This window comes from Eumetopias jubatus, unplaced genomic scaffold (genome assembly GCF_037043125.1).
Source record: "Eumetopias jubatus isolate StellerSeaLion01/CBP00866 unplaced genomic scaffold, mEumJub1_p1.0 scaffold_1, whole genome shotgun sequence".
NCBI lineage: Eukaryota > Metazoa > Chordata > Mammalia > Carnivora > Otariidae > Eumetopias > Eumetopias jubatus.
Window position 1 is genome coordinate 201,346,032 of NW_028274807.1, and position 16,298 is coordinate 201,362,329.

The following is a 16,298-nucleotide window of genomic DNA, read 5'->3' on the forward strand; positions in this document are numbered from 1 at the left end:
GGGGACCAATGAGCTTTATGAATGTGGATGTCTAAATCTCTCCCCGGACTTGGGAAGGCCTCAGCCATTGTTTCTTTAAATAAACTTTCTGTCCCCTTCTTCTCTTTTTCTTCTGGGATGCCAACAATGCTTAGATAGTTTCTCTTGATGGTATTTCATAATTCACATGGGCTTTCTTCACTTTTGTTATTTTTGTTGTTGTTGTTCTCCTCTGGATAATTTCAGGTGACCTATGACTTCACAGATTCTTCTGCTTTGATCACATCTGTTGTTGGTGCTCTCTACTGCATTTTTCATTTCACTCATTGCATTCTTCACCTCTAGGATTTCTGTTTGGATGTTTTTTATAATTTCTGTCTCTCTGTTAAACTTCTTGTTTTGTTTGTGTATTGTTTACTGATTTCATTGAATTGTTTTTCTGTTTCCCTATAGCTCACTAAGCTGAATTCTTTATTAGGTAGATTGCAGATCTCTATTTCTTTGGGTGAGTTACTGGAAAATTACTGTGTTCCTTTGGTGATGTCTTGTTTCCTTGATTTCATGTTCTTGGATATCTTGTGTTGCTGTCTTTGCATTTGAAGAAGCAGTCACCTTCTCCAGCCTTGACAAATTGGCCTTGGGAGAGAAATATCTTCTGTCAGCCTGCTGGGGATCCTAAGGCTTTCCCAGTGAATGACAATTGTATTATCAGATATTCTAAATGCTTTTTATCTTTTTTTAAAGTAGGCTTCACGCCCAGCATGGAGCCCGTTGCAGGTCTTGACCTCAACAACCCTGAGATCAAGACCTGAGCTGAGATCAAGAGTCAGATGCTTAATTTAAGAAACAAAACAGATGAGGGCGCCTGGGTGGCTCAGTCGTTAAGCGTCTGCCTTCGGCTCAGGTCATGGTCTCAGGGTCCTGGGATCGAGTCCCACGTCGGGCTCCCTGCTCCGCGGGAGGCCTGCTTCTCCCTCTCCCACTCCCCCCTGCTTGTGTTCCTGCTCTCGCTCTCTCTGTCTCTGTCAAATAGATAAATAAAATCTTTAAAAAAAAAAAGAAAACAGATGAACATAGGGGAAGGGAAGGAAAAATAAAAAAAAGTTAAAAACAGAGAGGGAGGCAAACCATGAGAGACTCTTAACTCTAGGAAACAAACAGGGTTGCTGGAGGGGAGGTGGGTGGGGGGATGGGGTAAACTGGGTGATGGGCATTAAGGAGGGCACTTGATGTAATGAGCACTGGGTGTTAGAGGCAACTGATGAATCACTGAATTCTCCTTTTTTTTAAAGATTTTATTCATTTACTTGACAGAGAGAGACACAGGGAGAGAGGAAACACAAGCAGGGGGAGTGGGAGAGGGAGAAAGAGGCTCCCTGCAGAGCGGGGAGCCTGATGTGGGGCTCGATCCCAGAACCCTGGGATCGTGACTTGAGCCGAAGGCAGATGCTTAACAACTGAGCCACCCAGGCACCTCCTGAATTCTCCTGCAACTAATAATATAGTATATGTTAACTAGATTGAATTAAAAAAAAAAAAACAGGGAGATGCTTAACCGATTGAGCCATCCAGGTGCCCCTCCAAATGCTTTTTAAATGGTTATCACATTTTAGAATGAACCTATACAAAATGTACAGGAGATTTTTGTAACAGTTTAAAAAGTAAATGTAAAAGTTGACAACATATAAAGAGATAAGCATCACAGTAACTAAAATCAGAAATACATTCCAGGGGGTGCCTGGGTGGCTCAGTCGTTAAGCATCTGCCTTCGGCTCAGGTCATGATCCCAGAGCCCTGGGATCGAGCCCCGCGTCGGGTTCCCTGCTCAGCGGGAAGCCTGCTTCTCCCTCTCCCACTCCCCCTGCTTGTGTTCCCTCTCTCGCTGTCTCTCTCTGTCAAATAAGTAAAATCTTTAAAAAAAGAAAAGAAAAAGAAATATGTTCCATTACTACTTGAATATAAATATATGTGTACTACTTTTATAATTGAAAAGCAATCACCATTGTGGCTGGTAATGGAGAACTTTAGGGTAATACTCTTATTTCTTGATCCGAGTGTTGTTTAGGTTAAATGGCTTTATTTACTCTCATGGAGCTGTATGCTTATATATATATTTTTTAAGATTTTATTTATTTATTTGAGAGAGAGAATGAGATAGAGAGCACAAGAGGGGGGAAGGTCAGAGGGAGAAACAGACTCCGGGGACCCCGATGTGGGACTCGATCCTGGGACTCCAGCATCATGACCTGAACTGAAGGCAGTCGTTTAACCAACTGAGCCACCCAGGCGCCCGAGCTGTATGCTTATAATCTGTATATTTTTTTGCAATATTTTATGCTAAATTTAAAAGTTTATTTAAAATAAAAAAGGCAGTACTCATCATAAAAAATGTAAAAGTACAGAAAGTTGACTTAAAATATCTTTCCACATACCTCATACCACATGAAGACCAACGACCAGTACTAACGTTTCCCTCCATTCTTCTCATGTGCATTTTTTGCCTGTAACCTTTATTTCATTATTTCAGACTATAAAAACAATACATGCTCTGTGTGGAAAACTTGTTAAACACAGTAAGGCACTACATACTTCTCACAATGGAGTGATGATATGTTTAACAGAAAGATGCCAACAGGTGTAGTATAGCAATTAAGTTTCTTTAATGGCAAAGAATCCAAGAATTTATGAAGATATTTACATTAAGAAATGAAAGGGTTCTGATTCTGGTCAAGATGTAGTAAGCACATTCTATCCTTTCTCTCTAACTCAATCCAACTAAAATCCCTGGATAGACTGCATGGATCAGCAGAGTACCCTGAAAGATAAATGATAGCAGATGGACTGGGGAAGGAAACTGTTTTTATTTTTTGTTTCCATAGAATTCCTTCCAGTCTGGACTCAAAGGTAGCACAAAACCTGGAACTGGGCACTGGGTGCAGACAGAAGAAAATCCAAGAGAATCCCCAGGAAAGGGGATTCCTATGGATCAGGGAATAGAGATGGAGGAAGAGAATCTCTTGTTTTTTGTTTGCTCCCCCCCCATTTTCTCCTGCCCTGGCCCCCATGAAATTCTGTAGCAGCAGAGGCAGCAGTGACATTGGCAGCCAGATGGGAGAGGAATCCTTTAATTTAGAGGGATTATGGTTCCAAGAGCATGGAGAGAGATTCACTGATTTTGTTTTCTGTCTCTTCTCACCACTTGACCCTAGAGGCAATCACAGTTGTGGTAGGTGCTCAGCAGATAAACCAAAGCTTTACCTTTCTAGCCAGAAGACTGGGAAAGGGGCCCCTGGGAGCTGGAAAGTGTCAGGAAGATTGCAGAGAGGAAGGAAGTTCACAAAGGGAACCCATAGTATTGTGCATGAATTCCTGGGCTCTCCTTTGAAATAGCATGTATGCATCTGACTCTAAACAGCATACCGAGAGCCTTGAAGACTCAACTGTGGAGTAGACTACTGCCCAAGTCCTGTGCTGGCCACTGCATGTTATGTCTGGGACCTAACCAAGTTAATTACTGTTAAAATGAACAAAAATCCAGCATTTTCCATTGCACCTAAACAAGATCCAGGTTAACATAGCATAATATCTAGAAATTCAAAATTGCTCCACGTATGAAGAATCAGGAAAATCTTACTGTCTCCTAAGGAGAAAGGACAGTCAACAGATGGGAACCATAAGATGATATAGATGTTGGGATTATCAAAGACTTTAAGGCAGAAAGTAGAATTAAAATATAATTAAAACCTCCTTTTAAGAAGTGAGGGTGAACACTCTTGAAACAAATGGAAGGGGCACCTGTGTGGCTCAGTCTGTTAAGCGTCTGCCTTCAGCTCAGGTCATGATCCTGGCATCCTGAGATCGAGCCCCACATCGCTTCTCCTCTGACCCTCTCTCCTCTCGTGCTCTGTCTCTCGCTCTCTCTCACTCAGATAAATAAGTCTTAAAAAAAAAAAAAAGGCACCTGGGTGGCTCAGTCGTTAAACGTCCGCCTTTGGCTCAGATCGTGATCCCAGGGTTCTGGAATCAAGCCCCACATGAGGCTCCCTGCTCAGCGGGAAGCCTGCTTCTCCAACTCTCCCACTCCTCCTACTTGTGTTCCTTGCTCTTGCTCTCTCTGTCAAATAAATAATAAAATCTTTTTAAAAAAAGAAATGGAAAATTAGATATTTAAATTTAAAATTGGAAAATTTGTAACTAAAACTAAATTTAAAAATTCATGAAATGACCTCAGTAACAGAGTGGGGGTAACAGAAGAGTCCGTTAACTCAAAGACAGAGCAATGAGAATGATCCAGTCCAACCCAGCAGGAATTAAACTTAGGAAAAGTACACAGAGCTGCAGGGAGTTCTGGGACAGTAACGGAGGGCTTAGCTTTCATGTTATGGAAATCCCAAAAGGAGAGGTGATGGAGTGGTACAGAAAACTGAAGAAATTATGAAAAGGAAGAAATAAATGTGTCCCTATTTTGCAGATGACATAATAATCTACTTAGAACTTGCCAAGGAATCCATGAAAAAGACTCTAGGTAAAATAGTTTTGAATGGGAAGAATCACAGTACTCATTTCAAGATTTATTTTATAGCTACAGTAATCAAGACTGTTGTAGTATTGGTAGAGTGATAGACAGATAGATCACTGAAACCGAACAGGAAACCCAGAAATAGACCCACATAAATACAGCCAACTGCTTTTTGACTGAATGTTTGTGAGTCCCCCAAATTCACATATTAAAATCCTAACCCCAGTGTGTTGCTACTAGGAAGTGGGGGACTTTGGGACGTGATTAGGTCATGGGGGCGGAGCCCTCTCAAACGGGATCAGTGCCCTCATAAAAGGGACCCCAGAGAGCTCTGACTCTCCTTTCTGCCATGTGAGGACATGGAAGGTGGCCATCTGTGAACCAGGAAGTGGGCCCACCTCAGAAATGTAATCTACTATGGCCTTGATTTTGGGTTTCCCAGCCTCTAGAACCATGAGAAATAAGTGTTGTTTAAGCCACCCAGTGCATGGTATTTTTGTTATAGAAGCTCAAACAGCCTAAGATGTGCCAAAGCAATTCAGTGGAGGAAAGGTGGTCTTTTCAACAGTTGGTGCTGGAAAAATCTGATATCCATGGGGCAGGGGCAGAGAACAACCTAGACCTAAGCTTCACATCTTCTACAAAAAGTAATTCAAATAGATCATAGATTTAGTTGTAAAACTATAAAAAAAGTTAGGGAAAAAAATCAGAGAAAATTTTCAGAAGTACAGCTTGGTAAAGAATTCTTATATGTGACAAGTAAAGCATGATCCGTAAAAGAAAAAAAAATGGGTAAATTAGACTTCATCGAAATTAGAAACTTTGATTCTATCAAAGAGTTTGTGGAAAGAATAAAAAAAAAAGACAAGCTACAGACAAAGACTCATATCGAAACATATCAAAGACTCATATTGAAAGAATATAAGGAAATCTCAACAACAATTCCTAAATACCCAGTGGATCAAAGAAGAAAGCACAAGAGAAATGAGAAAATACTTTGAGATGAATGAAAACAAAAATCACAACATATGGAAACTTATGGGATGCAGCTGAAGTCGTGTTTGGTGGGAAACTTACAGCTGTAAATGCCTGTAACGTATGGTGACTAACCTAATAAAATAATAAACAAAGGAAAAAATGTAAAAAAAAAAAAGGAGGAGGAAGATATCAGGTCAGTAAGCTCAACTATTAACTACTTTAAGAAACTAGAACAGGAAGAGTACCATAAACCTGAGGCAAACAGAAGGAAGAAAAGAATAAAGACTACAGTAGAAACAAATGAATAGAGAATAGGAAAACCAGAGTAAGTAAAACCAAAAATTGATTCTTTTAAAAGATCAACAAAATTGGCGAACCTTCAGCCAAAATGACCAAGAAAATAAGATTCAAATTACTAGAATTATTAATGAAAGTGGGGACATTACCACCGACCTTCCAGAAATAAAAATGATTGTAAGGAAATACTATGAACAGTAAATATGATGCCAATAAGTTAGTTAGCCTAGATGAGATGGACAGATCCTGAAACATACAAAGAAAACTTACTAAAGAAGGAATAGAGGGGCGCCTCCCCCCATGCTCTCTCTCTAAAATAAATAGATAAAATCTTAAAAAATAGAAAACATTTTTTTTTAAGGGAGCGAGAGAGAGAAGGGGGTTGGTGGGGGGGGGAAGGGCAGAGGGGAGAGAGAATTCAAGCAGGCTCCACGCCCAGCACAGACCCTGATGCAAAGCTCAATCTCTCACAACCCTGAGATCATGACCTGAGCCCAAATCAAGAGTTGGACACTTAACCGACTGAGCCACCCAAGTGCCCTAAGAAAAAAAGAAAATCTGAATAACAGGAAACAGAAAGAGATTGAGTTAATTTTAAAAATTCCCACTTAAAAAAACAAAAACAAAAACGGGTGCCTTGGTGGCTCAGTTGGTTAAGTGTCCAACTCTTGATCTCGGCTGAGGTCTTGGTCTCAGGGTCGTGAGTTCAAGACCCATGTTGGGCTCCACACTGGGCGTGGAGCCTACATAACAACAACAACAACAACAACAACCTTTCCATTAATAAAAGCCCAATATCTGATGGCTTCACTAGTGAATTCTGTCAAATGTTTAAAGATTTATCATGAATTCTTCCAAAAAATTAGGAGGGAGCACTTCCAAGTCATCTTGGAATGAGATGGAATGAGGCTGGCATTATCCTAATACCAAAGGTAGGCAAAGACATCATTAAGAAGGAAAACTGCAGACCAGTATCCCTTATGAATATAGACATAGTAGCCCTTAGCAAACCAAGACTACCAACATTTAGAAGGATGATGCCCAGTGATACAAAGTTGGTTCAACATGGTTACAATAACTCAGTCTTTGTAATATACCTTATTAGTAAGATAAATAAAAAAATCACAAGACTATCTCAAAAGTCACACAAAAAACCATAATACGCTTTATTTTTTTTTTTAAAGATTTTATTTATTTATTCATGAGAGACACAGAGAGAGAGAGCGAGAGAGAGGCAGAGGGAGAAGCAGGCTCCCAAGGAGCAGGGAGCCTGATGCGGGACTCGATCCCAGGACTCTGGGATCATGACCTGAGCCGAAGGCAGACGCTTAACCATCTGAGCCACCCAGGCGCCCCCATAATACGCTTTAATGGTTAAAAAAAAAAAAACAACTCTTGAGGCGCCTGGGTGGCTCAGTCAGTTAAGCATCTGACTCTTGATTTCGGCTCAGGTCATGATCTCAGGGTTGTAAGATCAAGCCCCACATTGGGCTCCGCAGGGCGTAGAACCTGCATAAGATCCTCTCTCTCCCTCTACCTACCCCTTTAAAAAAAAAAAAAAACAACTCTTAATTTCAGGAAACAAACTGAGGGTTGCTGGAGTGGAGGGGGGTGGGAGGGATGGGGTGGCTGGGTGATGGACACTGGTGAGGGTATGTGATATGGTGAGTGCTATGTATTGTGTAAGACTGATGAATCACAGACCTGTACCCCTGAAACAGATAATACATTATATGTTAATAATAAAAAAAAAATTCCCTCTCAAACTAGGAATAGAAGGGGTCTCAACCTGGTAAAGGCATCTGTGAAAAACTTCGGCATAATATCTCATTTAATGGTAAAAGACTGAATGTTCTCTTCCTAAGCTCAGGAGTAAGATGAGAATTCATTCTCACCACTACAATTCAACATTGTACTAGAAGTTGTAGCCAAGACTTTTTTTTTTTTTTAAAGATTTGATTTTATTTATTTGACAGAACGCGAGAGAGGGAACACAAGCAGGGGAAGTAGGAGAGGGAGAAGCAGGCCTCCCGCCAGGCAGGGAACCTGATGTGGGGCTCTATCCCGGGACCCTGGGATCATGACCTGAGCTGAAGGCAGACGCTTAACGACTGAGCCACCCAGGCGCCCCTTTTTTTTCTTTTTTTAAAAAAAATTTATTGTAATAAAACACATAAAATGGATCATCTTGACCATTTTAAGTATAAAGTAGTGTTAGTATTTCACATTGTTGTGAAATAGATCTCTAGAACTTTTTCATCTTAGAACACTGAGAGTAAGATTCTAATGCATTTGTTTTTATTATGTATTTTTTAATTACTTTAGCCTTATTTAGCCAAGACAGTTTTATAAGGAAAACAAAAGGCATCCAGATTAGAAAAAAAATTAAACTAACTCTGTTTGCAAATGACATGATCTCCTGTATATAACATCCTATGGTGTATACAGACACATGGCAGAGGCACGTGTTCAGTGTTACTAGTCATTAGGGAAATGTAATTGAAGACCCAATTAGTTATCAGTACACACCTGTTAGCACAGCCAAAATAAAAAATAGTGGAAATACCAAATGATGGCAGATGAGAAGAAACAGAATCTCATATGCTGCTGGTGGAAATAAAAATGGTACAGGCGCTCTGGAAAATATTTTGACAGTTTCTTAGAAAATTTCAACATGCCATACTACCTAGCAGTTTCACTTCTAGGTATTTATTCCAGAGAAATGGGATAGTCAGTAAACCTTTGTGGTAAAAACAAGCATGATAGGTCCAGTGTGGCTGAAGCTTGGGGGAGATGGTGAGTATTTTCAACAAATGGGGATCTTGAAAAGCTGTGGGACAGAGACTGTAGTCTATATAGTTTTTTAATATCTTTTTTCCTATTACCTCCACCTCCCTTGGATCTTTGGCACATTTCTTTTTCTTGGTTGATTTTTTTTTTAAGATTTTATTTATTTGGCAGAGAGAGACACAGCGAGAGAGGGAACACAAGCAGGGGGAGTGGGAGAGGGAGAAGCAGGCTTCCTGCTGAGCAGGGAGCCCGACGCGGGGCTCGATCCCAGGAACCCGGGATCATGACCTGCTCTGAAGGCAGACGCTTAACGACTGAGCCACCCAGGCGCCCCTCTTGGTTGATTCTTAATAAGTGTGAGTTGGTTGATGAGAATTTTAAAAGTTGAGTGGTGAATATAGGCATAAAAAGATAATCATTTTTTTTTAAATCTTACGATAATATGTTGTATATATGTGGATTTTTCTTTTTTCTTTTTTCTTTTTTTAAAGATTTTTATTTGAGAGAGAGAGAATGAGAGATAGAGAGCATGAGAGGGAAGAGGGTCAGAGGGAGAAGCAGACTCCCTGCTGAGCAGGGAGCCCGATGTGGGACTCGATCCCGGGACTCCAGGATCATGACCCGAGCCGAAGGCAGTCGCTTAACCAACTGAGCCACCCAGGCGCCCTATATGTGGATTTTTCTGAAATTTTCACATGTATTTTCCTATCTGGGGCCCGTTCAGAACTGTAGGCATCGCAGGCAAGCTGATGAGAAAGTGGGATGAGCCTGCCTCCCCAGTCTGTCCTCACGGACTGACGCATTCCATTCCTAGCGCCGTTTATTTTCTGAGCCAGAGTGTCTGACTTGATCCAGGCTTGTCCTCTATAGAATTCCTCAGGGCTGTTCTGACTGGTTCTAGGAGTTTTTTTCTTTATGTGGACAGCTCTATAATTTAGGTGTCTAATAACAAACTCCTTTGTTTTTGCTTACAGTGGAGTCTTCCACAAAGGCAGGCAGCAGGATTGTTTATGTTTTCATGTAACGTACACTTAGGCCTCCCGGGCCTCCATCCTTTCCACATGTTGTGTCTCTTTAAATTCAGGAAGCAGAGCTGTAGATTTTGATCTGAAGAAACCTATAAGTATGGGGCAATGTAGGAAAAACAGGTTTTTGGATCAGGTTGTGTAAATTTTGCTTTGGAGTAGCTTTGCATTAAAATGTTTACTGTGGAGTAGGGATGAATAATGTCTTCTTTTGGTAGGTTCAGGTAGGTTGGCTGCGTAATAAGAATTTGCATTTTTTTTTTTTTTGCTTTGTTTTCCAGATGCTGTGAAAATTAACAATGAGTATAACTGGTAATATTAAGATCAGTGGGAGCTGAAATTAAGATCATGTCAGAAAGAGTTGTGTTTGCTGCAAACTGGAAGTGAATTAGATAGTTTTTTTCTCCTCTCTGTAGTTCCACTTGTAAAAGCTGGACTGCAGAGGTGGGGCCCCTCCCCCTCCTGTGTTGCCGATGTGTGGACAGAGGAGGCGGAGAAGGAGGTGGGGATTACAAAATCAGAATTTTCTGGAGGGCTTGGTTTTGCAACACGGAAGGGAAGAGATGTGAGACTTGTCAGAGGACTGAGGTTGGAAGAGGTACAGTTGGTTTCTGGCCTTCAGTCTTCGGGGATCCTTGTGATAGTGTCTTTCTCCCCACAGGTGTACATCTCATCAGTGTTTGTTTTCCCACCCCCACCCTGGGGGCAGGATGGAGGGCCAGGGCACAGGAGCAGAAACACTGCTTCGCAGAGCCCTTGTGTCCGCTGGGTGGTGAGCACTAGTGCGGGTTGCCCCCGGTGGATGCTCTGCTAGAGACCTCTCTGACCTACCCTGCTCTAGGTGAGCCTTGTGAATGGCTGAGCTACTGGAAACACCCCTGCTGCTTGGGCTGGCAGCGGCCACCTGCAGACTCCTCTATCCCGAGCCTGTTGAGTTGACCCACAGAGGGTTCTATTTCCTAAGAAGATTTGCTGGACTGGAAAACTGCATATGCATTTAAAGCTTGTGTTTGGGACGCCTGGGTGGCTCAGTCGGTTAAGCATCTGCCTTCAGCTCAGGTCATGATCCCAGAGTCCTGGGATCGAGCCCTGCGTCGGGCTCCTTGCTCGGCAGGGAGCCTGCTTCACCCTCTGCTGCTCTTCCTGCTTGTGCTCTCTCTCGCTATGTCAAATAAATAAATAAAATCTTTAAAAAAAATAAAAAATAAAGCTTGTGTTTCCTGGAAGGTGGAAAGAGTGTTAGCCATTTCATCTTGTGAATTGGCTGTGGTGTGACTCCTTTTGCTTCTCCTTTCTGGTCTTGACGCTGCTGGAGAGTCACCTCTTTGGCCTAGGTTTCCATCAGTGAGCCTGATCAAGCCAGGACACAAGTCCGGGCACGTTCCCTATAACAGAGACCAAAGAAAACGGCAACATGGAGCAGAAGTGGGTTTATATGTGGGTAACAGCAGAGAGCTTGTAATGAAGGGAATTCTAGATCCCTGGGCCTTCTGCTGGAGTTTTCTATTCTAATTTTATTGGTTTAAGGTTTTCTACTTTCACACAGGCAGAAAGAGGATTTATTGGAAGGCTATAGGATGGCTCACAGACTGGAAAGGTAGCTGCTGAGCCTCACCTTCAGAAAGGGCCGGCATCGGGGCAGACATGGTCTCAGGCGCAGGAATCTCGGGGGGTTGAATAAGCACCACCACATCCAGTTCCTGCTTCTTTTTGCTCGGAAATCAAAGTCCAGGGACAGAGGTCCAACCAACTGGCCTGCTGTGGGTCAGGGAGGGGCACCTTGACTGACAGCCTGTCCAGGCCCAATCCTGTGGGGAGAGGTGCTTCCTCTGGGCCACAAAGGGGCCAGCTGCTGGGCAGGCCGGGGCAGGATTGCATCCCAGGAACAACTGCCTCACCAGGAGCAGTAACTTCACCTAATGCTGCTGCCACAGTGCAATTTGTTTTCTGTCAGAGGCCTGGACTTTTTGGTGTTTCTGTGTTAAAGGCTGACTCCACTGGACATTCTTTGCCAGTGAAACACTCTTTGTGCAAGAATGTGTTTTCTGAGGGGTCAGCCCTGTATAGTTTTTCCCCAGGGATTTCTGTCAACCTGGCCTGTGCCCAGAGAAAGCTGGGGAGGATGTCCGAACTCCCCTTTCTCAGAGAACAGCTGAAGCTGATGTCAGTTACCCAGGGGTGCTTCCCTGTGCCACCTGTGGGAACAGTGCCCTCTCTCAGGAGTGATCTTTTAGAAATGCCTGTATGAAAGAGGGGTGAGAGTTTATCATCAGAGCTGGAGGGGCAGTTTTTGGCCTCTTTGGTTAGACTGACTGAGAAATTGCCCACAGTTACTAAGAGCTGACCAGAGGGGTGTGTGTGTGTGTTGGGACTGATGTCTCCAGACCTTGCATGTAGGCATCCTGAAACATGTCTCCGGCCACGCATCACAGCTACCTCCCCCAGCAGCCCCAGTGTGCAAAACCAAGACTCTGACTTTTCTCCCTTCTTGCCAGGTACCTGCAGATGGTGTCCATTGTCAGTGCTGTCCAGCGCACACCAGGCTGATCCATGGTCACTTTCCGGGATGGCAGCAAGGTGACTTCAGCTGAGGATGACCCTGACTGAAAGGCTGCGCGAGAAGATATCTCAGGCCTTCTACAACCATGGGCTGCTCTGCGCATCCTACCCCATCCCTATCATCCTCTTCACGGCGCTCTGCATCTTAGCCTGCTGGTATGTTTCTGAGTTGCGCTGGATATGGTGTGCCACTGTGTTGGGACAGTAGGTTTCCTAATCCTGATTGCTCTGTAGCCCTCGGACTGTGTATACTTTTTACACAATGTAACTGGAGGCTCATTGGAGCTGGTGGGTGGAGAGTTCAGGTCCTGGAGTGTTTAGCCACTAGACTGAAAACAGTCCAAGCTGGCCCCAACTTAGGGATTCACGTCACCGGTAGTCTATTTCAAAAAAATAATGTTTAGACACTTCTAAGAAACCGAAAGATAACTGAAAGGCATGATCTTTTAATATTCCTTTTCAACAGTGCCAGTTTCTTTTTGGTACCTGGTTAAGAAGAGGAGCATTTGAGTGTTGTAAGACAAAGTCCATTTGAACAATTCCTGGGACACCCTTGTGCAGGCTCACCCAGAGACTTGGTTCTCTGCTCTCCAGTCATTTTCTGGGGTTAACGAGGAGCGTCTTTCTGACCTCTTGCTGATTCTCAGGGCCTGCTGTGCTCCCCGACGACTGTCGTGCCTGCCAAAGCTGCCTTCGGTTCCCGTCTGTCTGTCTGTCTGTTACAGGCTTCGAGAAGGCTATAGCCGATGATGACATGTAGAAAGACGGGCTTGGTGTAAGAGGATATCTGATGGCCTTTTCTGGCTCTAAAACACAGCCCTGAAAAGAGCCCACTGTGTTATCCTTGCCTCTGGAAAGGTTTCCACATTCTTTGTACATCTGACGTTTGTTAGATGTATTCAGTGCTGCGGTGGAAGGAGGGTGGTTCAGGACTGAGCTCCCTGTCGGGTTCTTAATGATCCCAAGTTCTTTTCTAATTAGGACTAAGAAAGATGAGTATCTTTCATTGAGAATTTCCTGTTGGTTTCTTCAGGCATATAATTAATCTCATCAATCCTCATAATAACCTTGGGAAGCAGTCCAGTTATATTTCTATTTAACCAAAGGAGGATAGAGGATTGGAGCCTTGCGTGGTCTACACAGTTAATAAGCAGGGACACTGGGCTTTAAATCTAGGCCTAGGGATTTCTGGTGTCTGCCCCCGTGGCACTCTGTCACCCTGACTCTCCTCGCTCTGGCTCAGTGTATTTGTACTGATGCTTAAATTTTGTTAAATTGTGTTGTAAAAGATAAGATACAGCTACATCCTGTAGGAGATAAATTAGTAAAATCCGGCTCTTGTGTTTGTTTTTGTTTTCCTCTAAGTTAATTATCTTTTTAAAAATCTCTCAAGATCATACTTTTTAAAAGTCATCTCTGTCCTTCAAAATCATACTTTTCTAGGCCTGGCATATGTATTTCTCAAACCTGAGCTAGCAACAGAATTACCTGGAGGCATGCACAACACGGATTGCCAGGCCTCGCCCCAGAGTTTCTCATTCATCAGGTCTGGGCTGGGTCCAAGAATTTGTGTCTCTGACAAGTTCCCAGGCCTGGGACCATGTGCTGAGAACCACTAGACTGTCTTTCTTGAAAATCTGTCTGCAACTCCACCACGGCTCTGCTAAAAGTGTTTTCTCTGTTTTGCTGATTTCTGAAGCAGTAGTTCATGGGGACACTCATGGTTATTATCCCTGGTATGGCCTTCTGTTGAGAGTGGCGGGACTGAGCTTCCCCTGCACTAAATCCTTAGGTCCTCGGGGGCCTCTGCACGTGGGAAGGTGGTAAGAACTACTTGGTGGACAAGTTCATTGAATTCAGCTTATATGCTGTGCAGTCAGTTTGAGTTGAAGAGGGGTAGTTGTGATCCCCTTCCATGAAGATAACTGTAGCTACAGGAAAAGGAAAAGATGTTTCCTGTTTGCCATCCATCTTTGGATATTGGGTGTTGCCAGCTGAGACCAGGCAGCGTCCTGGACATGTAGCAGCTGCTTGGGTGCAGTCGAGCCTTACCTTTGAATGAGTAATTTGCTATTACACAAGTGTTTCAGAACAGACAGTCCTTGGATTTATGACGTGAGGGCCTCTGGTGTGAAAACCTTAGGAGATGGCTATGGTCTTAAATTTGGAGAACCCCTTCTCGACTCAGGGTGAATTAGAATGGGCTGGAAGGTGGGGAAAGAGGCAGATGTGATGATAGCAGTATTTAACAACTAGAACAGCCCAGATGCAGCCAAGCCTGCCTTATATCCCACAGGTGCTCCTGGCTGAACATCAGTCCTGGGAAAGGGGTGGGCGAGGTTCAGGGTAGGACTGGGCTAATGGGAAGGCAAGGAAGACCGATCTCCATTGACTCCTGGCTTCATAGGTCCTTTGGAACTTTTCCTTTCACACGTGCTGTTCTGTTTGGTGCCTGACATCCTTAGAGGGGGTGGTTATGTCCTAGTTTTTTTCAAGATGATGAAACTAGCATGGAGAGCTGAGAAGTGGTGTTACAACTGGCAGGTCCTTGTGGGAAGCCCTGTACTTTCTCCACTTCACCAAGGTGATAGGAACTTTTTGAAGAATACTGTTTGGTGCTGATAGCTTTCATTGCAAGGAGTTTGCTCCCTGAACAGGAGCCTAAGAGAGATGGTCTCAGCTGCCATGGGCCAGGAGCAGGATCTGTAGGCAGGACCTGCCTAGACAAGAGCAGGGAGGCTTTTTGAGGCAGTAGCCATGTGTAACGGGAGTTGAGGAAAGAGCACAACGTTGGGTTTTATAGCACTTCAGTAAAGATGGCCATAATATATGCCAAGCGCTGTGCCAGACCAGTGACGTGCACATCATCCCTCTCCTCAAAAGCGCAGTCTGGACCCGAGACAGACAGTCGCAGTGCCATCAGCAGATGTGACCTGGCTTTGGTGCAGAGGGAGACAGTGTCATCGAGGCTTCTCGGGGGGAGAACTTCTGAGCCAAACCCTGCAGGGAGAGTGAGTGACATCTTCCTCGCCTCCTTTCCTGTTTATGGTCGTGGCCGTCAGTCAGCTCACTTAGCTGCCGGGCAGGGAGGGTGGTCCCCCGGAGAGCCCCTCCGAGAACCGGCTGCCTCCTCTGGTCCCACCTTCTCATGGCGTGACAGTTTCCTCATGTCTTTGAAGTCACGAGGTTTTTCTTTGAAGAGGAAAACCAGCCTTAGGGACTGTCCCATTCCTAGTGCCGTGTAATTACTTTCCCAAACCCGCATCTTTGTCATGTCATCTTAAAGGAGCCTTTTATTTATTTTATTTTTTTAAAGATTTTATTTACATATTTGACAGAGAGAGACACAGTGAGAGAAGGAACACAAGCAGGGGGAGTGGTGGAGGGAGAAGCAGGCTTCCCGCTGAGCAGGGAGCCCGATGCGGGGCTCAATCCCAGGACCCTGGGATCGTGACCTGAGCTGAAAGCAGACACTTAACGACTGAGCCACCCAGGTGCCCCCAAAGGAGCCTTTTAACAACTTTTCTTAAAATCTGATTGGCTTAGGAAGAATGTCCCAAGGCTAGATGAAGTCTGTCAGCCTCCTAAAATGACAAAGTTTGTTTCAAAGGGTCCACAGATTCTGGGCCTTTTTGTCCAAGAGACCAGATATTATGGCCCTGAGGCACAAGCTTCCCTGCCCTCTTCTAACCTTGGGAAGATTCTTTGTCCAGAGCAGGGTCCCCCCTTCTGTTCAGAGTCTCGGGTTGCCTGCAGAAAACAAAGTGTGGGTCCTAGACAGCTTTTAGTAGTTTTGTTAGATATCTACATTCTATTTAGTGGCTTATCTTTTATTGTCCCTGGAATGAGGCAGTTGTGCAGCTTGAACTCAAAGGATCCCTGCACTTGAGACCCCTCTTCAGATATAGCGGCCACCTGAGTTGTAGACCCTGTTCATCAGCACTGGATCACCCTAGGAGCAGTGAATGCTCTTTCCTCTGGGAAAATCTGATGGAACCTGTGGCACGTAGGCACTGTGGCAAGAGGTGTCTTCACATTTCCTGGAGATTAGGCCACTCGAGGTGTGGCCCAGCAGCAGCCCAGCAAGGCAGAGGGTGTTATTGCTTCCAGGCGGGGATGTGGTAGGTGCACTGTGGGATGAAGAAAGAGTG

At 44.1% G+C, this 16,298-nt stretch overlaps 1 protein-coding gene across 1 annotated transcript in view; it reads left to right on the forward strand.

The window, feature by feature from the left end:
- Positions 1 to 16,298, forward strand: part of SCAP (SREBF chaperone) — a 68,572-nt gene that overhangs the window by 21,666 nt on the left and 30,608 nt on the right. The window contains exon 2 of the mRNA XM_088028574.1: positions 12,084 to 12,303. Coding sequence (XP_087884700.1) covers positions 12,182 to 12,303 — 122 coding nt within the window. The 5' untranslated portion in view covers positions 12,084 to 12,181. The remainder of the gene's footprint in view (positions 1 to 12,083; positions 12,304 to 16,298) is intronic.